This window comes from Hippocampus zosterae, chromosome 4, assembly GCF_025434085.1.
Source record: "Hippocampus zosterae strain Florida chromosome 4, ASM2543408v3, whole genome shotgun sequence".
Classification (NCBI taxonomy): Eukaryota; Metazoa; Chordata; class Actinopteri; order Syngnathiformes; family Syngnathidae; genus Hippocampus; species Hippocampus zosterae.
This window is the reverse complement of record NC_067454.1, coordinates 17,181,287-17,205,656: the sequence shown is the minus strand read 5'-3', so window position 1 is coordinate 17,205,656 and position 24,370 is coordinate 17,181,287. Positions and strand designations below refer to the sequence as shown.

The 24,370-nt window shown below is 39.9% G+C and overlaps 1 protein-coding gene across 2 annotated transcripts in view; it reads left to right on the top strand.

Annotated features, from left to right (window-relative positions):
• The first annotated feature begins 571 nt into the window (after positions 1-571).
• Positions 572-24,370, top strand: part of tub (TUB bipartite transcription factor) — a 53,533-nt gene continuing 29,734 nt past the window's right edge. For both annotated transcript variants that reach the window (XM_052063646.1, XM_052063648.1), the window contains exon 1: positions 572-857. In XM_052063646.1, coding sequence (XP_051919606.1) covers positions 802-857 — 56 coding nt within the window. In that variant the 5' untranslated portion in view covers positions 572-801. The remainder of the gene's footprint in view (positions 858-24,370) is intronic.

Below are 24,370 nucleotides of genomic sequence, written 5' to 3'. Positions count from 1 at the left end.
CATCCTGAAGGTTTTCCATTTCTCCTTGTTATAACAACACCTGATTCAAATGATCAGATTATCAGCAAACTCTGCGCAGCCTGATATTGAACCTATTTATTTGAATCAGGTGTGTTTCAACAGGGAGCGATGGAAATCCTGTACAATAGCTGCCCTCCAGGACTGGAATTGCGCACCCCTGCTCGAACCGCTATTTACTAAAATGGATTTCAGATTTACCAGTGTGTCATAAACCGAGGAGAATTGTGCTATTGTGGGAAACCTTGAAACTATAAATGCCTGAAATGCATGTACTTATAGTATTAACAGGCGTACCTTTTACATAAAACCTACAGACAAGTATTGCTACATTTTCTTGCACGATGTGTGCACGGAAAATACATGCCAGGATTAAGCGCGGTAACAAAGTATTTCCACTTGGTTACTTCGAAACACTGACTGTCGTCGGTAATATGCCATTGACTCGCGGTTGCTTTGGCGCTCCATCAAGTGGGTGAGCAGCTCATGTAACACGTAAACGCCTCCCCTTCAATCCAGAGGAAGTCTTCTCAGGGGGGACGTCTACCACGCGCGAGTTGACAAATCAACATCGATTCGCCGGAACCGATGAAACGCGCGTGCACGCTTAACTGATAGCCAGTTCACGCGCCTCTACGCCTTTCTCATTCGACCGGCGCTTCAAAACCAACAACAACGCCACTGGACGCACAGCGCCTCTGCTCGCTCGAATCCTGGGGTAGAGGACGGAGGCGTCTTCGACTGACCGACCGAGGCTTCCCACACTGTAGTCCAGCCGGAGATATGGAGGGGGTCGGCGGCAACAAGAGCATGTCGTACAGCCGGTGGAGCTATGACAGGTAATACTATCTATCTATCCATCTATCTATCTATCTTTCGATCTGTCTACAGTGGTGCCCTTAGGTGGGAGTTCAATTTGTTCTGTGGCTCAACCACGACAGTTGCATCACAAATCATCGTTCCCTATGGAAATGAATGAACGTGCTCTTAATTTGTTCCAGTCTCCCCATAAAATAGAGAATAAATATGCTTGTTATGTTTTTTTATGAAGTAAAGTATATGCAGTATATGTGTGTATATATATATATATGTATATATGTATGTGTGTGTGTATATATATTTATGTATTTATTTATATACTACATATTGTGTGTATATATAATAGAACACAAATGACATAAATACACAAATAAATAGAATGTAATCGCCTTGGCCACCGACAGGTATATGTATTGTACATGGCGATGTGATATTAATATTAGTCATTTTTATAGAGGTGGCTTGGCTCAGTGTTAGAGAGGTCATCTCCCAACCCAGATGTTGAAGGTTCAATCCCCAACCATTGTGACCTCGTTGAAGTGTCCCTCACCAAGATACGGAGTCTTTAGTTGCTCCTAATGCTGTGTCATCGGTAGGTAAATGACGAAACAGTGTAAAGCGCTTTGAGTATTACAGGTAGAAAAGTTCTATATTAGTGACAGCCCATTTATCATCAACATTATGTAGCTTTTTGTATTGTTAAATTGCCCGTCCAAAACAATTTAAAACACACAGCACACATTTCTACTTTGTGTCAGTCCATCTCTAATGCGCTCAGGCCCACTGTTTCTCAGTCCTCTGATATATGGCTTTCATTTTGTAGAGTTTTAACAAAGGTTTTTAATGCAGTGCCACCTGTGGGATCGAAGGGAATGAGCACACAACATTGGTGTTCGACCTTGCCACTTTACGTACAGAGGTTTCGCCGGATTCCCTGAATTTTTTTATGATATTATCGACCACAAATGATGAAATCACGAAATTATTTGCAAATGTACGTTGAGAAACATTCTTAAACTGTTTACTATTTGCTGATGCAGTTGTTCACAAAGTGGTAAACTGTGCCCCATCCTTGCTTTTGAACAATTGAGCCTTACTTGGACGCTCCTTAATACTCAATCCTAGACTCACACGCTTCTAATTCACTAGTTCACCTGTAGAATGGAACAGATTATTTTTGTTGTAGTATTATTGTCATTAATTTTTTAAGAATTCATCAATTTGTCCACTATCTTGTTTTTCATGCCTTAGCAATTTTGGAACATGTTGCAGGAATCAAATTCAAAATAAGAGAATGCATACAAAAAAAATAATACAAAACCCCCCAAAAACCCAACAACAATAAAGTTAATCAGTTTAAATAAAAATATCTTGTCATTTAGTGTTTAGTCGATTTTCAAAAGCATTCAGTATTTATTTATGCATTGGACGTCTCAACATCAGTGGAATTGCGGCATGTACAAGAATGAGCTGATAGGACTGGTGTTGACACCATTTTCACCCTTCCATGCACCAACAATGATAACCTGTTACCTGATAACATGATAAGCTGTCCACTGCGGTAACCGCTGTCCCTGAAAGGGTTAATCTGTCCCACACAAAGACAAATTGACTTTTGTGACGTCAGCATGGAGTGTGAGAGGGTCAGTCTGGTGTACATCCTTCAGATGATAAATGTTTGTTTTGAAAAACCCATTAATAATACAGAGTGTGCATTTCATTGTGTTATCCCCACCATTGTCTCTTTCTCGGCCAGTATAATTACACATACATAATGAAAACAATAGCTGAGCTGTCCACCACTTCCTGCTCCTGTCGATTGTTTTGGTTTGGCGATCTGTCATTGTATGGCAGCAGGAGACAGCCCTGTACAAGCTGCCTCTGACTGTATAATTGGTATTCCGATTCTGTTCTTGCACATCCCAAGAGGCCGCAACTCGAGCCGCTGATATCTTGCAGCCCAAGATTTTTCACCACACTGGGAACTGTGAACGGCTTGCAAGGTCCTGCGCACTGTGCAAGGATCAATAACGATAAATAAATATTGTTTGTTATTCGTGTGCAGTAGTAACAAGACGAATAAGATCATTCCCAATACCAGGCCCCCGTGATTCCTCTGTGACCAACTGTGTGTGTTTACATAAACACACTGACTGGGCGTATTTATGAACATTCAAATGACTGAAGAGCCCATTTTGTTGTCAGAATAGGCCAAATCTGAATCAATGGCGTTAGTGTAATGACTTCTCTTTGCGTAAGACATTGGCAAAAGCGGCAGCATTCTTGGCATGTCCACTCATTAAATAAATGAATCATAATTACAACGGCTATGAGAAAATAGAAAGCACATTGTCATTTAGTGAAGAAATGGATCAAATACACCAGGGGAATTGATGCTGCTGTTGCTAATCACGGTTTTCAGAGCTTCTTTCAACGATCAGCCATTTCTTTTAATACTGCTGTTCCGTTTGGTCCCCATAGCATTCTCAAGTCTCTGTTCCATTACAAGACAGGTCACATTTTCAGTGTGTTTGGGGGGGTTGGAGTGAAGGGTGAGGGGGTGGGGGTGGGGGGGTTGGAGCTAGTTTCAACCTGTGGAATTTTTACTCAAGTAAGTTAAGATACTGATATTAAATGCACTTATATATTTAAATATGTTTAAAAAGTGAAAGGTGTTATATATATATATATATATATATATATATATATATATATATATATATATATATATATAATGTATATGTGTATATGTGTGGCCGGGTCTTTGGAAAGACTGGACTGGACACAAAATAATTTTTAGGTGGGCTTTATTCCCGACTGAACAATGAAGAATTGTTCAGCATTAAGATGAAAGACTGAGATCTTAACTGAATTTTAAAAGGGGTCGAACAGGGATCTAAGAGATCAAAGAAAATTATTTAACAGATTACAGACAATTACACCACAATAGACAACAGCAGTGGCTTGCTTAATAGGAAAACAGAAATAAAAATACATTATTTACAAGCCACAATACTTCTTAGTGCAGAACAAATAATCATTACAACCCAATGTTTTGAGATGCAGCCACACTTACTCGATATGTTCCGGTGTGTTGGGTGTGTACAAAGCACGTGGTCAAAAATAAATGATCTCCCCTCTAAAGAACAGATAACACAGTTCATATAATTTACAGTAAAAAAACATATTTACATCTTATAACATTGCGAACACTTACGCTGTACAGCTGTTCACACGACTCACTAGTGGTAGATGTCAAACTCCAACCCAAACCACTCCAGATATTGTGCTCTACAAATACCATTCAACTAATTAATCATCTGTCCAAAATTAACACCCAACATGCGTCATGGTAACCTAGTTACCAATTACCTGAATATCGCCAGGGTTACGAGGACGATCATGGGTGTATCAAGTTGGGACAAGCAGTGGGCACAGTTCAGCGACTACCCTCCTTTACGTGCATGTCACCCTTTCTGGTCTGATTCTCACACGCTGCATATGTTCCCGCGTGTTTTGATCTAGTGTGGCTCTTAAAGTGACAGTGCTACATTTGTTAAACAAGGAAGCCTTCACTACAAGCATCTAAGTAAGGTTCACCTGGTTACATATATATTGTTCATTCATTTTTATTATCCACATAGTTAAAGAGCTTACTTTCATGTTCATCACATGCCTAAACAAGCTCGTAATCACTAAAAGAATATTGATGCTTTGATTTTGTTGGGTTAATCTGAATCACTAATTATTTTTAATCTTATAAATGGACATTTGGAAGCATTCTTTTTAGGCATATCAAAGCAATATACAAATACTACAAATAGCTGCAAATATTTACAGTTATGTCACATTAACTTGGTAACAAAATTTGTACTCCATTACATTATCAGACTGGGCTCCTATCCCTTCATCAGAACATTACCCTGATTCGTGGAGGTACATTTGTACATTTTAAAGTCAAATTTAACCCCAAACTCTTTCTGCCTACTTCAGATGTACTGATGTTTATTTCTTTTTATTTCATGGCCCATGTCATACAGATTTGTATGCATTTTATTGCATTTCAGTTGTAGACTGTTCCCAAAATATCAGATCGGAACTGTCAAACTTTTCTGCCACCAATAGTTGGGATATGCTTTTTTTTTTTTTTTGCCACGGTATGCTTTATTATCCTTGTGGAATCAGTTCATTGGTTGACAGAAAATGCTGCATGTCGTAATGAGGCCAGGAGGAGAATCAACGCCGTGTTTCTGGTTGTGTTGCTCCATGTCATGTTTATTTTCTTGGTTATTTGTTGAATTGATTGATGAATCACACACTGTCTCTCTGATGTACTTTGATGTGACATTATTTATTTACAGTATCCCGCTACACACGTGGGGATAAGCGGTTCGGATTATGGATGGATGGATGCATATGAACAGTATTTCTGTCTACAAATCCAGGACTGAACACCGAACGATCTGACTTAGCATTGAGAAAACACAGGAAACTGAGATTTCCAAGGGGCAGTTACTTTCATTAATCTGTTCGTGTTTTTGAAAAAAAAAAAAAACATCCAAATGCTTGAACTATCATGATACGTTCCACCTTCCTTCTCGTGCAATGGACTAGTTCCGCTGACTGCACATGTGCAGACTTGATTCGGGAAGAGGCTATCACATGGCAAAACGGGCACCGTTCGGACATTAGTGTAAATTATGCTGACTCAAGTTGGACCACTTGGCTGCAAAGAGCCAACATTTTGTCTTTTTCTGTCATGGAGTTGAAATGTACGGTATGTTACGAGTCAACATTACCTTGAGCTCAGGCTTGAAAGGAAAGAAGTATTAGACAGTGGAACCTAAAAAGATGATTTTATCAGCAGTATATGGTAGAGGATGCCTTTGAGCATGAGTATCTCAAAATATATCATCGACCTCTGATTAGAAATTGTATTGATAACCCAGATGCTGAACCAAGCACAGCATTTTTTATTGCAAAAGGTAAGATAAGATAAGATAAAAACACCTTTATTTGTCTCACAATTGGGAAATTCCCAATTTACAGCAGCAAAATTATGAAAGGGAGAAAGTAGAAGACAAAAAGTATATAAATACCGGTACTGTATAAGCATATTAAAAATGGGTGAGTGGGGGTGAGTCCAGGTTTTCAGGACCGTCTATTCTAGCCTGACAGCAGTCAATAGAAACATTTGTCATGCTACAAATGAACGTAACGTTTGTCATGGCGATTCGAGTGTCTGGACTGAATAATGATGATCTGCAGCACAGTCAAGTGATGATTGATGATCCCAAGGCGGTGTATCTACATTTGCAGGCTTGTATGGTCTTAGGCATTGTAAGTCATGGCGTGCCTGCCAGTGCTTGGACATACAGTACGCGCAATCTCACAATGTTCTCGCACCCACTCAGCAAACACTGTAGCCTAGAGATGGAGGCACAAGGTGGGCTAACAAGATAATATCCAGATTTTGGAAAGCTCTGCCTTGCATTTTCATGCTTTTATTTAAAGTTTATTGTATAATGGGGACGGCGGGGTAGAGGGGCTATAGTATGTTATAAACACGCTTCATGTGTCTTTGCGTTAGTATGGTTTCGCCAGGCAGTTATCTCCGTCGCAATTTCCAAATCATTTGAAACTCGGTGGTCATGAGTGTTGCTTTTACAAGTACTCTACTTGAGGAGGCCAACTTAAAAAAAAAAAGAACTGGGGCTGGAGTGTTGTGCAGTGTGTGAGTTTCTGAGCCTAGATTTCACAAATCAAATTTTGAACCACATGTTGCAAACATGCCACAGGAGGGAATTTTTTTTTAATCCTCATCCCTCTCTCCCTACCTCCATCCAGCCACCCATTTACTATAGTGGTTACCCTTGTTTGGGGCACAGTTAAACTGGAGCCTGCCTGGGTTGACTTTGGGGCAGAGGCAGGGTACACCCTGGACTGGTCACCAACTAATCCTATGGCCCATGAAGACAAACAATCCCTCCCAATCACACTCACGCCTGGAACAGAACAGAAATACAGTATCATGCAACGATTCAAGCCCTGAACCTCAGAACTGTGAGGCAGACGGGCTAATCACGATCTCACGACGCTGTCCCAAACTGGTACCCATCTTTATTATAAAGAAGAGCAAATTTCAATAGATAGTGAGTCAGCTGCATAGAGACGATTGCTTTATTGGCTCTGGCCCTCGAGTGTGATTGATTCTGCATGAGTAAAGCACTTTCTGCTATCTTGACAACCAGCCAATATCTTTTTGCCAAAGTCAGTCCCAAGAAAAACAACGTTTTCATCAAGAAAAGTGTTCATTGGTCTTTTTTAATAATGAACCTTTGTTCAGCTCAGATAACACTATGACTAATGTCTTAAGGAGACATTTACAAGACATTTAAACTGTCAGTAGATGCCACTTGTATGTAAATCAAAGGGTGCTTAGGATCCTTGGTAATCGTGCTCTTTCTAAAACAACTTGTTTTATACCCACAGAATACAGTAGCTTGGTCACCGCTACATTTTTCTACAGTACAACATATGAGTAGCCTGTGTGTTTGAGGTCTCATCACTTTGATGCTGTAATAGATCAGGGCAGGTTATTGGTTTTCCTTTGCATCAAAGTGGACTTGTGTTAAATGACCCTTTCAGCAACAGGTGTGCCTTCATAACAGCAGCGTGGAGCAGTTTCACGAACCAGCTGTGGCCTTGACTCTGACCATTGCGGCAGCAATGGTACATATAACCCTCACCCCAAACCCATGAAGGGAAGCAAAACATAACATCAAATCAAAGTCACTCATGTACTGTTAGCTTTGTACCGAATGGGACAAAGAGTTTAAAACAAATTAAAAATGAAAACACTCACAAGGAGCATGAATTGCACAATGGCATTGAACTAACCAATGTGAGCGGGAGTCAGGACTCCTGTTGTCACTCACAAAGCAATGCTCCTTAAAGGCTCGCATCCCTACACAGATCAGGGGCTGGCAAACCAAAATGTTGAAAGAGCCAGATTGGACGAAAAAAAAAACACACAAAACAAACAAATATGTCTGGAACCGCAAAAAATTAAAAGCCTTAAAATGAGGCAACAGATGCTGTATGTATCTATATTAGCTATATTAGCCTCCTATCAAAATGACTAAGTTGGCTACTAATGCACAATGAGGCTTCATGATAAAATATCTGTTTCCCTGCAGTGCATCCTGCAGAGAAGGGTTGCCCAACCTTTTTTGACTGAAGATCTACTTTCGATCAACACACACACACACACACACACACACACACACACACACACACACACACACACACACACACACACACACACACCATAATGAGCAACACCCATAATGGGACGCACTTTAGCAGTGTTTAACTCTCGTAGCTCTCATGTACCATTTAAAAATGTTTCTCTCGGCCATCCACATTCCTATTCTCTGCCAGTACCTTCAGTGAATTGTACATGAAACGCCGTTTTTATTTATTTATTTTTTTTAACAACAGCCACCTGCCTGACATCCCGTCCTGCAAAGAGACACTTGTGTCGCAGGATATGACACACATCTTCATTGACAGGAATGTTTTAATTGAATATTCTGCACATTTTTACAGCGTTGGAAAACGTGAAGAATGTTTGCCATGTTTGTCTTCCTGCAGAAACTATATTAAAACAACAAAAATTCCCTCCCCCATCTTTTTCCATTTTCAAACATTTTTGAAAAAGTTCCAGGGAGACACAAGGGCGGCGCTAAAGAGCCACATGTTTCCAACCCCCAACACAGATCATGAAGTGTATGTGTGTGCGTGCGTGCATGAGTGCGTGCATGCATGCGTGTGTGTGTGTGCGCGCACGTTTCTGTGATTTTTGGCTTTATTTATATTCTCCTTTGTTTGGTTTTTATAATTATATTAAAATACAGTGCAAGAAGCGTGAAAGTAAAACCTTTCTGTTGGGATGGAACAGATTAATGACATTTCAACTCATTTCAATGTTTGTCAAAGTCAAGGTATTTGTAATATTTTGTTTAGCTTTAGTGAGTATGAACACCTCTCAGTATTATGCAATGCTGCCTCACTGTAAACGGCAACCACAATAATAAATAAACAGTGATTTTTCTGACATTCGAGCTGAGCATAACAAACATTGTGAAGACTAATGAGATTGTTTACATAATGTTGTTGTGGGTGGATGGCCGTTGATGTATATGACCAGTGTTAGCTGAATGGTGCGAAATGATCTTGACTTTCAGTCAACAGGAGACTGTATCGTGATTTCTACATCACGTTTAAGGTCTGGCTTAACTTTGTCACTCAAAGGAAATCTTTCACATGCGTCCATGACAACAGAGCCATGTTTTGATTAAGTACTAAGTGTGGGGAAGAGACATTCCCACACTCCATTCATCCACATCCATAAGTCAGTTTCTCAGAGAGACGTTTAAAAATGTGAACTTTGCGAAGGGAACTTTGCGCAAGTGTCTGTGTTCAAAACCACTAACTTGAAGGGCACCGCCCCAGCGACAAGCCCTAAAAGTACCCCCAGCAGCTTTACTGCGGTCTCTTCTGATTGTGTACTTTTTATATATTGTATCAAACTTTGGGATGTCGATTCAGGGCATGTCTTCAAAAAAAGTGTGGAAAAAAGCTGCTTTTTTGTTCTGTAACTTTATATTCTTTATTATAATTGGTGTCAAGAGAAGAATAGTGTGAAAGAAAGTAGAAAATTGTAACCGCCAGTTATGTACTTTGAGGTAAGCATGCTCACAGTCAGACTCCAGCATCACCAAATCTCATCACACATTTTCTGTGTTTTTACAGTTCACTATTGACTGGGGCTGAGTCTTTTAAGACTTAACAGACTCATTTCACAAGAGCTTGCAACTCACTTTGGCTATATGGCTTTGTCATAGAGACACTGTGTCTCAATTATTTTCCTATTACGCCCCTCCAGGCTTATGAAGCAAATGCCCGGTGGCCTGCCATCTTTTTGGGCCATTGCAAACCTATTTAGTCATTATTTTCCTCTATTTTATCTCGAAAGATAGACCCACAACTTAGAATTAGCAGCCCATTAATCCATTCACAATATTGACAGTAAACTGAACCAATCAACATCGGCGGCAGAGCTACGCGTTAGCCAGGGGCTGTCAGAAGCCATGTCTGAGTTAGGACCATGCAGATCGATCCAAATATCAAAAGAAACGATACTAAAGGGAATAACTATTGAATCGATACCAAAGCACTACTATTGATCCTTTCTATTTATTCATGTTAGTTTCTCCTGGGTTCCTCGCACATTCCCTTTTCTACCCATGCATAAGTGAATGAGGCACACTTGCCGCCAATAATAGCGGTGGGCTACACCAGCAGGAGGAAATGAGAAGGAAGCATGAGAGAAACGATCACGGACAAAAAAAAGCGAAAGTTATTTTGCATTTTGAAATAGTGACCAGAGCCACATTAAGCTTCAATAAGATGTGAAGGATGGTTTACTTTAATGTGTTTGTCACATTCTATGACAAACTGAATCCCATTTATTTTTCTTGTATACACTTTCAAAAGAGTCTGTTACTAAAATGGTATTGAGAATATGAAGTTGCACTGTGGGCTGTTAGTTTGCAGTTGTCTTGAATTAGTGAAATTGTTTTATGAAATAAGATGATTTTTTAAAAATCTAAATAATTGATTAAATGATTAAGTTTTGGAAAAGCATATTGTTTGTTGTCATATATTCATGGCAGTCACAATAGTTATTTTCCAAAAAATATTTTTACAGTCAATATTAAATTTTACATTTATGGCCATGTGCTTTGTTTGAGCTTTTCCAACAACCACATCCATCCATTCTCCAAACCGCTCATCCTCATGAAGGTTGTGGGCTTGCCTATATTGCAAAATTAAATGGAACCTCTGCCAACCGAGTGTGCAATTTTTCTTCTTGCGTGCCAGGCCAGCGGAAAGGAAACCAAAACAATGGTAAATGAGCTAATCAGTGCAACCATAATGAATCATGTTAAAACAAGGTAGGTGAAGGTGTCTAGACGAGAGGAAGTTCAGTGGCTGACGTTTGTTTTAGTGTGGAAGAGAGATAGAGACTACGAATATGAAGATTACCCCTGCATGTGCAACTTAAAACAAGAGTCCATGTATATTTCAGTTGAGGGTATTTTATTCTGGCATAACACAACAAAAAAGTCTAATTTGTATCAAACATACAGTGTATGTATTTAAGAGGACAAATGATTTAAAATTCCGTCCTAATTTAGAATCCAAAAGTACCTTGTTTCGTTATAGGCGATAACATGATCCAATAATTGGTTTTGAAAAGTTGTTATGGTCGGATTCAGTATGTCTTATTTCTGTATTTCTTATTTCTCTTAAAAATTGGCCACTTGTTGTTGAAGCCAGAGGGCAGCCATCTTACATTGCCACTGCAACTGAAAACTTCTGTTCAGTGATAGTTCAGTGTTATCAGCGTGTTTCACACCAGGGCACCTGTCTGGAATGAGAACCTCTCAATGAACGAACCTCACTGTTTACATCGACCATTCCGATTGCACAGTAAGTCACAGATTCCACGTTTTCTGCGGCCAGATGATCCATAATGTACAACTCTGGCAGTCACATACGTTGTTGTATTGTGTGTTCACATTAAGATTGCGGATTTAGGTAAATGTCAGAGATTTTCTCGGACAAAGTTAAAGAAATGACTCACATGAAAATTGTCTTCAATATCGGCGGGAACGGATCTCTGAGAGCGAACGACGGTTAGTTGCTCCGCGATCACAGTCTCAAAGTCCAGCCTCCGCGTGTTCGACATTTTATTGTAACATATGCAAATACAAGAAAAACACTGCCCCCGATATTTGCATGCCGCACCCCCGGTCCGGCCCCTCGGTAGTGATTGGTTACCTGTTTTTCAAACTTGAACCATCAGTACATTGGCGCCTTTTCTGTCTGGTCTACATCGAATTAACATGTTGCAGACTGCGGATGGCCAATGTCGCTTGGGCGCGACGGGTGTTCTCAACTCGTCTTTTGATGCTCAACTGCTGTTCCCGAATTATTCATTCCCCTTTTGCGACTGAGTTTCGCCTTCTCCCCTGTGGTCGCCCACCTGTATTGACGTGCTAATTGTTTACTTTAACAGCCCTCCGGCCATATGGCCGGCGCCTTTGTGTGCAGGCATTTGGGGGTGCTGGATACGCACCCAAACGCTTCGATGTGCCCAAAGAAATGAAACTTTAAACATGATACAATTTTGCTCATAGATTCCTCTAACAGTAAATTACTAGCTTTGGTTAAATACACGTGTCATTCTGTTTGTTTTATGTTTAAACCGAAGTGGGAATTCCAATAAACAGCTTCAAACAAGCACTGTGTATTAAATATTTTTTTTAATTGAAGTTCCTTGTGGGTTTCCTCCCACATTCCAAAAAGATGCATGGCAGGCTGATTGAACATTCTAAATTGTCCCTTGGTGTGAGTGTGTGCGCGCAGATGGTTGTTTGTCTCTGTGTGCCCTGCGATTGGTTGGCAACCGATTCAGGGTGTCCCGCGCTTACTGCCTGAAGACGGCTGGGATAGGCTCCAGTACCCACCGCGACCCTTGTGAGGATAAAGCGGATCGGAAAATGGATGGATGGATGAAGTTCCTTATGTGAGCATGTGTTAATGACCACAAGAAGAGAAACTTCCGCACTAAGGAGGGTTAACACTTTTGAGTCCCTGCAGACACTTTGAAAGAAGTAAGGTGAGGGAAACTCATTAGAGCAGACGCTTCCTCTTTTCCTAGTGCGAATAATTAAATTCATCATCTCACTTCTACCGATTTCGTCTCCCATAACATTTGTTTATGGCTGCATTTATTCTCCAATGCCTGAGCCTCCCCGGTGGGTATTAGTAATGTGAAGACTTTGCAGTCAACATGTAATATACTCTCTGCACGACCAGTGCTTCAGCATGTTTCAACACTCATTCAACAAGTAAACGTGATCTCAGGGCCTATCCAGCTTTCTTTCAGAGAATCAGATTTTACATGGCGAGATAAGATGTGCCATCTGTTTTTTTTTCTTTTTTCCTTCGTTTCGTTTGTTTATTGAACATAAAACATATACAGTAATAATTTGACAGAAAGTAAGGTAAGTAAAATAGTAAAAAGGAAAGAGAAATCAGTCATCATTCAACACAGTTATTATGTTCAAGGGAGTAGGAAGAAGTAAATAACTTATCTAGTCCTACCCCGTGTTATGTGTTTATATCTAATAAATCATTTTAATATCAATCAGAAAGGAAAGAAAGTAAGAAGAAAGAAGTCTCCTTTGAGGCTCATGCTTTACCCTTAACCGTGATATTTTTACAACTTTTGGTTTGTATCGGGATTTTATACATACGCACACTGGCACTTGGTGTGTTCCTTGAGGGAGGATTTTGTCCGATTTCACAGATTCTTTCTTTCCTGGATTTGTACGTTAAATGCTACTCTTTGCTCTGACTATTCTTTTATTCAGCTCTCCACGAGAGCTCTGCACCGGTGCTGAATGCGAGATATGCCTCTGGAGCTGTGGTTGCTATGGTGAAGGATTGTGGCATAAATCTGGGAGGTGGCACTACATGTTTTTGAGAAATCAGATGAGTCTGTGCAATTATTATGAGCGCCCTCTTAAATGTAGGGACCCTCCGCAATCAACCTTGCTTTTAAAATACAAGCAGTCATAATAGTGTGCTGCATGTTGAAGGTTTCAGCATGTCGTTCATTCACTCACTGGCCATAATATTAGGTACATCACCAATACAATATTTCAGTTAGCAATTTTGCCTTTATACAGATGATCATATTTTTAATGTTGGAGCGGTACAGTTTTAATAAAACTGTGTTTATTAACCATGTAAATCCATATTTCTGTATTATACTGTCCCAAGGTGGCCAGAGCAAACGATGTCCAATGATTTTGTTGTTGAAACAAAAAATGTAGCCAAATCATCTTTTTTAAAATCATGTTTATGACTGTATGTCAGTAAAATATTACAGAATGGTACTTTCATTTTTGAATAACACCTTAGAAACTCTAATACTGCCACACATGGTTGCACAATCCTGGATAGATGGCGGGCTCCAAGTTTCCACTCCACAGTGGCTAACTCTACATCATCCGCAAGTGCAGATCTTCAGGTTCTTTGAAGTGCACGACACGCCACTCTGCTGTATCTACATTGCATGTAGACACCAGGCCACAACGCTGAATGTAAAGGAAACACGGGGAGCCACTTTCATTGAAAGGCAAACAAGTTGGCTGCTTTCCTCCTCACAAGGGCGCAAACAACCCGCTTCTACCTGGGCCTGTTTAGGAAAATAGAAAGTTCACAGATTTATCTTGAGCTAAGCTATGTTATGTGGTTGTTTGTAATTTGACATTTTTGTTTTATGTTGAGTTTGACATCATGTTCCAACTGGCAGTGCCAATAAACAGTTGGAAGCTTCTTTGTTTATGAAGAGTAAAATTCACTGTCTGTCAAACTACTGTTTCATATGAAGTCAATTGAGACTGCCACCATACAGAGCTCATCTTAAATTTGTGCTTGTAAATCAGAGCAAAAATGCAGAAATGCAACTTGTATCTCAGGGCACCACAGTATGTGAAAACATATCATGTTGAGTTAGCATATGACCGAAAGTGCAGACAGATTTAGTTTCCAAGTCTGGCATGAGAACCATAGTTGTATACTGGCTCCCTCTGGTGGTATGCTAATGAATAAGTGCAGAGACGGTTCAGTTATATTTATTCATATTCATTTCATCATTTAGAATTGTTTGTTTTCAAATGTCAATTTTGATACAGTTGCAACTTTTGTGTACATTACATTTTATTTGAAGCACTAAAAAAAGTTAGAGAACCACTAACTGACAGGATGTATGGTATGAAGATACAAAGTATCAACATGAGTAACTACCTCTATAAAATATTAGTTTAGTATGTAATTAGTAGTAATTAGTATGATAGCGATATTGTATAGTATGTACACTGTGCTATCCAGTGTATTGTACAAACCACAGTTACTGAAGGAGAAAAAAAATATGAATAATACAATAGGCTACATATGTACTGTGGTGTCATGGAATGATTTACGGTACCCAGAATGTTAATATGAATGATTAGTACTGTTAATGTATAGATACATATACATGCAACACACTTATGTGAGTTCGTCAACGTTTCTTTACATATAATACTGTGGTTGTGTTTGGAGTGAGGGATATAAACTGTTAAACAGCGCCGCCTTGTGTGCACCCACCACCACGACATATTTTTAAACCAGTCGAGGACTTTACTTGTTTCTCACCGCAGTGGTTACCTGACTGCATGTAGCTGTGCGCGACTGAATTTAATTAAACGTTTTAATCCCACCGATTGCCTCTGTGTGTTTTTTGACACACGGTCAAGCATAGAAGCCTTCCTCTGAGCTTCTTTTTTCCCATATAATTCTGCTTCTCAGCTGTTGCCATGGTTATGAGTGCCAGTGTGTTTGTCAGAGGATGCTTCTGGTGAAGGAGCTTCGAACGATGCACTCATTGGTGGCTCCATATCTCCGCACGTGTGCTTGTGATGAGATTTGAGATGACTTTTTTTTTCAGGGAGGGGAACATTTCAGCAATTTGACACCAAACTGTGGATTTATTGCAGATGTGCTATATAGGGGAAATAAAAACCAGACCATTCATGAGGGTTCATTTAAAGATACAGACTTTTTAGTGTCATTATTTATTGAAAAAGTGAAATTATTTAAAATAGAGATAATAAACTGAGTGGAAAATTGGCAGTGTGAGTCACATTGCAGGTTACACACCCTCCAGTATGTACAATAAATGTGTACTTTTTGAAAAGCAGTCATAGCCTGCTCGTCCGCTAATACCTCAACACATCAAGATGTGTTGTATAAGAAGTGTTGTTTGTACATTTCTCAGTACGACCACTCATGATGATGTGGAGGATTCTGTAAATGTGACTCATCCACTGACTCACCTGATGTTATACTTGAATCTAAATGTCTATTGCCGCTGGATAGACAAGTACTGTAATGTCAAAATGGAAAAAAAGTGTATTTGTGTCCACCTTTTTGTCACAAATTGAAACTCATACGATTACATTTCCCGATTTCCTGAGGTGAATCATACAATTTGCATGAATGGGTATACCATATTGCATCATTTGTCAATTTCTGGACGATATTCTTGTTTTCAGAAATAGTCATTTAATGTCTTACTGCACTCCAATTTAGCAAATGAATAACGCACATTTGATTATATTTTTAAATTGAAGTATACAACCAAAGTGAACAAACGAGTCGATATCAAAGACACAAAGAGATGCTTGCAGCAGATTTAGCAGAAAGCTAATGTTGTAGTCTGCAACATAAAATAAGCAAACATATAAAAACATCGATTGGGGTACAAAATATAAAAAATAAATATACTGAAATGAATACACAAATACCTACTGTACATGAAGTGCCGATAATCCAAATAAAAATATCAAGTGCCAGTAAAATGACCAAAACCGACAGTATTTGCCAAATGACATTTTGAGAAGAGGGGAAACTCTGCTGAGAATGGAGAAGAATTACATTTTCATTTGTGAAGTGGAAGATCGAAATGCACATTTCATCTTTGAGGTTGTTTTAAAACTTGTGCAATGTGCAATCAAACTGGAATTTTAAAAGAATTCAAATGAAGGTCTATTTTGCACCAGTGACAAGAACTGATGTTAGTTGATAACTTTAAGAAGTGAAGGAAAGATTGCAGCGTAGGCTTTTAAGCGCTTCAGTGTAGTCACAAGGCCTGAAGGTTCATGAATATGTTTCTTTCTCTCTCTCTCTCTCTCTCTCTCTCTCTCTCTCTCTCTCTCTCTCTCTCTCTCTGTCTCTCTGTCAGTCTGTCACCCTCTTTTGGCATTTCTTGTCACATTCAGCACACATCTTGTCACTGATTAAATCAAACCAAGTTCCACAATGCATCTACAATCCCACTGCCTGTTGTGTCGGCATTTGCATGACTATCAATAGACGGATATGCAGCGCTACCTCCGTTTCATCATCTAATTTCAGAGCAGCTAACCTCACCCAGTAATGAAACCATTACCAATTCAAAGCATTTTGATTAAATATTTAAACCTGCTACTTGCACTGTCCAATTTTCAATCAGCACATGAATCTGCATAGTGAAAAGAGATTCAATACAACAGCTGTATCTAAAATTACACTATGTGCTTTATTATTGTGATTGTAGTTACCATAGCATACCGAGAGAGCTAACATGTTGGTTTCATTTAATGCAAGGTAAAACTAATCAAAAACAACTCACAAAGGTTAAACGAATACAGTACCTCCATTATGGTATCAATCAAACATTTTTGAAAGAGCTTTTATATCATTAGATAGTATTGGAAGACCTCTCTAACTGTGGCCAGAAGGTGCACGCAGTATAAATCACATGCAGACGAGGTCTTTCCTAATCTGAATGGGATTACTGCGGTGCCTTGAATTCCAAGCGGCCCGGTTTATGAGTTTATGAGACGTGAAACATCGTACTGCTATTTTTTTTTCTATTTGCTTTGGCTAGTGAACTCACTTTGGAAATGAACTAAATTTAACCCAATTCACAACAAGCAACAATTTGGCAGAGAAAAATTCAATTAAAAACAGGCTTCGAGCTGAATATTGCCATTCCAACTTATTTTTAAATGTCATCTTAAACATAAAACAATGACAACAACACGTTGCCTTTGAAATATTTTTTTTATCTCAGTGCTCATAATCAAAACGCTTTCGATGGGCTCATGAATAGCATCAATGTAGAGGTGTTCTAACACTTTGAGCAACAGATAATTGCATGCATAAATCCTCAAGTTTAAGACGCTTGCTGATTGTTCAAAGTGACAACACTGCATTCTGATAAGAGGGACACAGCAGCACTCGGCTGTATTGAGGGAGTCAATCCACATGCTTCAGTGGGACACTGGGACATTGGAACAATGTTTCATCCAGTGTGACATTTACTAATCCAAATCATGTTTTATGGATGGCCTCGGTTGTCCTACACTGGGAGTTAGGTTCAACCAAGGCATACAGAGTGTGTGGGTGTGGGTGTGGGTGTGTGCATGTGTGAGTGTAGTTCCAGTTTCTAAAATATATGTGATCTTTCACCAATGCTCGGTGTAATGCTTTTCCAAAAGAAGTCCTTTAAAAAACATCTTTCCACAATGTGTTTGCAGCAGCAAAGTGCATTTCCCTTATGAGCAGGAATCAATACACGTGGGCAGATTTGATTCGATCGATGCGGGACAAAAACCTAACGCTCAGACACTTTTCATTCATATCATGCATAAAGTCACTCATGCTGATTCTCAGTCTGAAGCTTTTATTCAGAGAGAAACTAAAAAGTCTACACGCCCCTGTTAAAATGGCCTGTTTTTGTGATCTAAAAAAAAGATGTGAAACTCTTTCCACTGTTAATGGGACCTAGAACCTGTCAAACTTCATTGGCATTTTAAAAATTGTTTACAGAGAGGAAGTAGAAATAAACAATGGCAAAAAGTAAGCACAGTATTTTATAATTGGGTGTGTGGTTCTTTTCAGAATGAACCAATCACATTCATGTTAAAAGGAAGGCAGCACACACCTGCCACCATGTCAAGTGCCTTTGATGAACCCCAAATGAAGTTGAGCTCCTCTAACAGGATTTTCCTGACATGTCTTAAGCTTTCTAGCAGAAGTCTGAAGGTTTTGTGCTAAGACTAACTGCTGTTTGCAACTGTTCATAATTCCCTCCACTTCGACCCATTTCCGGTTGAAACATAAAACAACCCCAATGCACGATGTTGTCGTCTTTTCTACAATTTGGGAGGGACAGCCAGCTCTTGGTAATGCCACTGTTTTACGTTGGTCATCATGCTCCTAAATGTAACAAATGACAGGGGCGGGGCGGGGTGGTGTGTCATACCGCGGACGTCACACAAGTTAATTGCCGACGGGGGCGTGGGGACGGCTGTCGCGCTGTTCGCGCTGGAAATAGACGTTCGGGAAATCAACACATTTTTCCAAAATTCACAATGGCCAGCATGCCCTTGGTTATAGGTTACAAATTGTACAATTTGTTGTATTTTTTGGCTCCTCTAGATGGCACACTCACTTGCCATTTCTTTTAAACCACTTTCTTTAAACCAAGGAGTCAAAAAAATACAACTGGTTCATGAAGTAACTTGAAGCTTCTTTTTCCCATCACTAGTTACAATGGTCAAAAAAAAAAGAAATTATTTTCTTGGTGTCATTTTTGAGACCACAAAACATAGCGTGTTGACCTTTTTATGCTCACTGTTCACATAACTGCCTGTTTGTGTTTCACCACGTTGGCCTTGAGATTTATCCTACCACCATTGTATGAATAGGCCTTTGTTGAGATTCCCTTTTATGAATGAAGTTATCATGAATTAAATTGGTGCTGACAAATCACTGTTGCAAAGGTACAGTGGCAGATCTTTATCCGTCACTTCATATTTGTTGCCTTGGTTTTACTTGTTCCTCTCAGTGTACTTGTACTTTTGTATTTGTATTTATGCAGTTCGGGTATTGGCCTGAAGGCTAATTTTGGGACTCCTGTTCATTAACTATCCCCACTGTCAATCATAACTGTTTTGCTGTTAAAGCGTTTGTATGAGATTTCATTAGATGGCATGAAATGGTTTGTCTTTAGGAAATTTGGTTTTCTTGAATCTATCGATGGACATTCTTAACAGGGTCGGATTGCTTATTAATTCATCACACAGTGTTTTATTTAAACATTATAAGACCACCACAATTATACTCTATTCAAAACATGAATGAAGTAATTTAAAATGAAACCTTTATGTTCCAATGTCTCAGAGATCCACAACAGATGGATGAAAGCTCCCCTTCACCCAGCAGGAGAAGAGTGGAGGAGGAGAGAGGAGAAGCAGCAATAAAACAGGCCAAAATCCAGAGGCAGGGCAAAAGAATGGTTGTACAATATTTGTGGTTTAACCAAATACAAAAGTATAGAGATAAACCTTAATTTCGAGATTTGAACATTTCTGCACTGGTGGCCGCTGTAATTTCTGCAGGTAAGGAATTCCAGAGTAGTGGAGCCTGACTAGAAAATGTTCCAAAACCCTCAGACTTCTTCTTAGCGCCCAAAAGAGAGAATAATTACACTCTGGAAGGAAATAATCACTGGGTAATGTTCTGCTGATCTCTGACCAAGCTCTGCTGCTCAATCTGCTGCTCTGCTGCTCAATTTCAGCCTGATTGAGACAGGCGGACAAAAGTCAGAGACCCATTTTCACATTGCTTGTACATTCAGTAAATAGACCATAATCGCCGCTACTGTTGGTCTGTTGTTACTAACAATACAGCGCCTGCGGGGCACTAAATGTAAGAATGGACTGGATAACTATAATTGATCATAAGAGACCTTATCACGGTCTGTGTGGTGCTGCACTTACTGTAATGCCAGTGGGACAAGCGTTGTACTTTGAAAATGGAGTCGAGTAGGAAGAAAGCAGGAAGAAGATATTCTAATCTTCACCCAAGTCCCTAATGACCAAATGCAGCCTTCAAAGTCACACTTCAAAGTCTGCTTTCCAGCATCAAATATTCAGCAGGGTGCTTTTGCTCAGGAGCATTCCTGAGCTGAGTGGCTTGTTTCATTTAGTTGCACTTTCATCCCAGCGGCTCATATTCCGGATGCAAAATCGTCTGTCTTGGATGTGGCCATTTGAGGACACTTGTAGATCAGATAGGCTATCCGTCTTCAAAGATTCTGTTCAGGATATAGAAGCTGTTTTTGTTTATCGAGGTCTGGACAAGTGTCTTCCGATTTGAAATGAGTGTTTGACAGAAATCTTTTTTCCCTTCTATTTGCAAGCACGGAACTGCGTAGGATGAATATCCAACTGTGCTACCCACAATCTATAGAAGTACAGCGCATACTATAGACTCATGACTTTTGGCACAAAAAAACGTTTGAAAGTACAGTTTGTAACCATGTGTATGCTCACCTCTAATGATCTCAGAAGTAAATTGTTCTCTATCATGTTGCAGTTCAATGCATAACATTTGGTTCATCCTTCAGACTAAAACCAAAGAGCAAATCTGACATTTCTATAACAATAATTTATGACAACATTCAAAAAGTGATGAGCAAGAAAATACCACCCATACATTTCTCAGACCCTTGTAGGATCCTAAATTTGGGAACGGCTGCAAACAAATAAGCAATAAAAATCTATTCATCCATTTTCTACTGCTATTCGGGGTCACAAGAAAGGTCGTCTGTGGGCAAAAAGATAGATTACACCCTGTCGTCAGTCAATCACAGGGCACACGAAGCTAGGCAACCGTTCACACTCCACATTCCACGAGAATGTCTGTGCAATTTCTCCATCATTCAATGTAAATGTCGATTCAAGGCAAACTCTTGTTTGGTGGAGCCTTTTCATTAAATACAGAGTGTCTCCTTTGACGGGAAGACGCACTATTGAATAGCTTAATGTGGCAGTGTTATAATTCATTCATTCATCTTCCGAGCCGCTTGATCCTCACGAGGGTCGCGGGGGGTGCTGGAGCCTATACCAGCTGTCTTCGCGCGGTAGGCGGGGGACACCCTGAATCGGTTGCCAGCCAATCGCAGGGCACACAGAAACGAACAACCATTCGCACTCACACTCCTGTTCAATCAGCCTGCCACGCATGTTTTTTGAATGTGGGAGGAAACCCACGCAGGCCCGGGGAGAGCATGCAAACTCCACACAGGGCGGCCGGAGCTGGAATCGAACCCAGTACCTCTGCACTGTGAAGCCGACGTGCTAACCACTGGACTACAGGGCCGCCCCGCAGTGTTATAATGCCAATGGATATTTGGACACAAATAGTGCATCAACACCTGTAGACAGAAAATACCAAAATGCTCACAGGCATATACTGCATTCTGTATCCGCTGCGAAAACAATTCATACTACTGCAGTTTACTCTTCTTTGTTTGGGACTGCATAGTTGTATTACAGCACTCCCGGTGGCCAAGTTGCACATACCAGAATGAACCTGAACGGTTTGTTTCTTGACATTGTTTTTATTGATGTTATTGAAAACATTGATTTTTGGGAATGCTCAAATGAATCAATGTGATTTCAATTCTTTTCACTGCAGGCAGATGATTTGAAATATTTGTGTTTTGAATTCCAAACGTGTTCACTGCATGAAGTAAACTCGTATATAATGGCACCACTGCATTGTGATATTAATTCCTCTTTGATGGTGACAGCATTACTATTAGCCCTACTTCTCTTACTCATACGAATAAGCAGGATTATTTCTCTACCTTTTATTGGGTGTTATTTTCTTGTGCTGATGTGCCTAATACAATGACCGGTGGGAGCATCACAGAGAGCGATTTAGAGTATGGCCAGACTGCAGCACTCTAGAATGTCACGATCAAGTTTATCCTAAAATCCTTGTGGCCATTTGTGCCAAATCCGCTCAAATTCTTCCTTCACCTCTTTGACCTTGTGCTTAAAAACACACAATTCCAATCTGCTCATCCTCAAATCCAAGAGAATTTTGTGTGCCAAACCTAAAAATAATGAATAAAATATATCCTGAGAACTTGTATTTTGACAATAGAATAGGTAGTCATTAATGATATTTTTATATCACTAGTTGACTCTGTAAACAAAAGGACTATTTGACAGCTGTGTATTTTTAAGACACCATAACTTCCCTTTGAAGTTGTGTGACTTGACATTTTTGACAGGCCCTCCGTTCGAGTGTTTCATCCATGCCTTGAAGACGGTTGTGTATACATGTTTCGTTGTCATTTCAACCTCATAAATCATAAATCATAACACGCTGGAATAGACAGTTTACCATTGGTATTTGAGCCAGTTATGATTCCCGGAACCTGCAAATCTATGCCAGTACTCTACGTGACCATTTTTGGGTCATTTTCTGTTAAATGTGTGTGAGAAGTATTTTATTCTCACTTATTTGCTTTCCAGAAGTGTGTGTGTGTGCATGTGTGTGTGTGTGTGTGTGTGTGTGTGTGTGTGTGCGTGTTGTTTTATTTGGACTTTTTCCTTTATTTGGCTGTGAGATGGCTTGTGTGACGCCAGTGTGTAATGTGGAAATTACTTGGTACGTTCTCAACGCCGATTGGCTGTCGCCGACGTGGGGCGAACTGGGGCGATGTGAGTCGGCCTGAAATACTGACGGACATTTCGTCAGTCTGACGGAGTGCCCACCTCTGTGCTTCTCCTTCAACATTTCTCAACTGATTCTTACCATTTCAAATTCAACACATTCGAAACGGTCACGCCATGCAGGCTATTGTTTTTCCCCATTCCAACAATTCAATTTTTGCAATTGACATTTTCCCCACAATTACAAAAAAATTCCCCCAAACCATTTATTTTCAAAATCACATTCAACATCACATTCTCAGCTCATTTAACAATTTTCAACATTCCCACAACTCCCACACACCAACAAGTACCCATTTTCCATAAGAATATTGGACTTTTTCCACAAATATAATTCCACATCATTCCATATCTTTCAGTAGCATTCCATATTATTCTTTCATTTGCCTGTTGCAAATTTTCCCCAGTATCATTCCACATCATTCAAGTAGCATTCAATATCGTTTTACATTTTTCACCCTAATATTGAGCATTTTTCACCAAAATCACTCCACCACATTCAGTATCATTCCTCATCATTCCATATCTTTCAATATCATTCCACGTCATTCAATATCGTGTCACATTTTTCTCCATCATATTGCACATTTTTCACTAGTCTCACTCCACGATTCAATGCAATATAATTCCACTCATCCTACATGATTCCATCACAATCACACACAATTTCTCCAGTAATAGCCTTTTCTAGTTAAAGAGTGAACTTCAAGTTGTTGTCCGGTCGTTTGCATTCAAAAGACATTGGTACTCTGGCTTCAAAGGTGTTTCGTTTCTTGGAAGAATACACCAACATTTTCTGTGGCAGTCTCATGGGAAGGTCTTCTTGAGCCACCAACCATACTTAAAAAAAATAAAATAATATTACATCTGAATTCATTTAAATGATTGCGGGTCATTTCACCTGCGAGCTGAGCTCACACGTCCACGTGAGATATGTGCTTGTTGATGAGGCCGCCTTGAATCGACTCCTTGTGGAGCGGTCGCGCTCCCGAGGAAGCCGCCTGCGTTAACTGTCTATAGATGGACTCGGCAGTTGGCCGGGGAACACAGTGAGTGAAGTGTGACAGTGAGGGGCGTCCGACGGCGGGCGGAAGCAGATGTGCGTGAACTGCAGCCACTATCACTGGGTGCCTTTGTCCCATTGTGGAGAGTGTTGAATTAAAGCCTGCTAACACTAGTCATTGCAGTCATATGCTAATGCATCACACTCTGGGTGGACAATTAAATGATTCCAGAAAACACAACTGATTCCCCTGATTTGCTGCCTG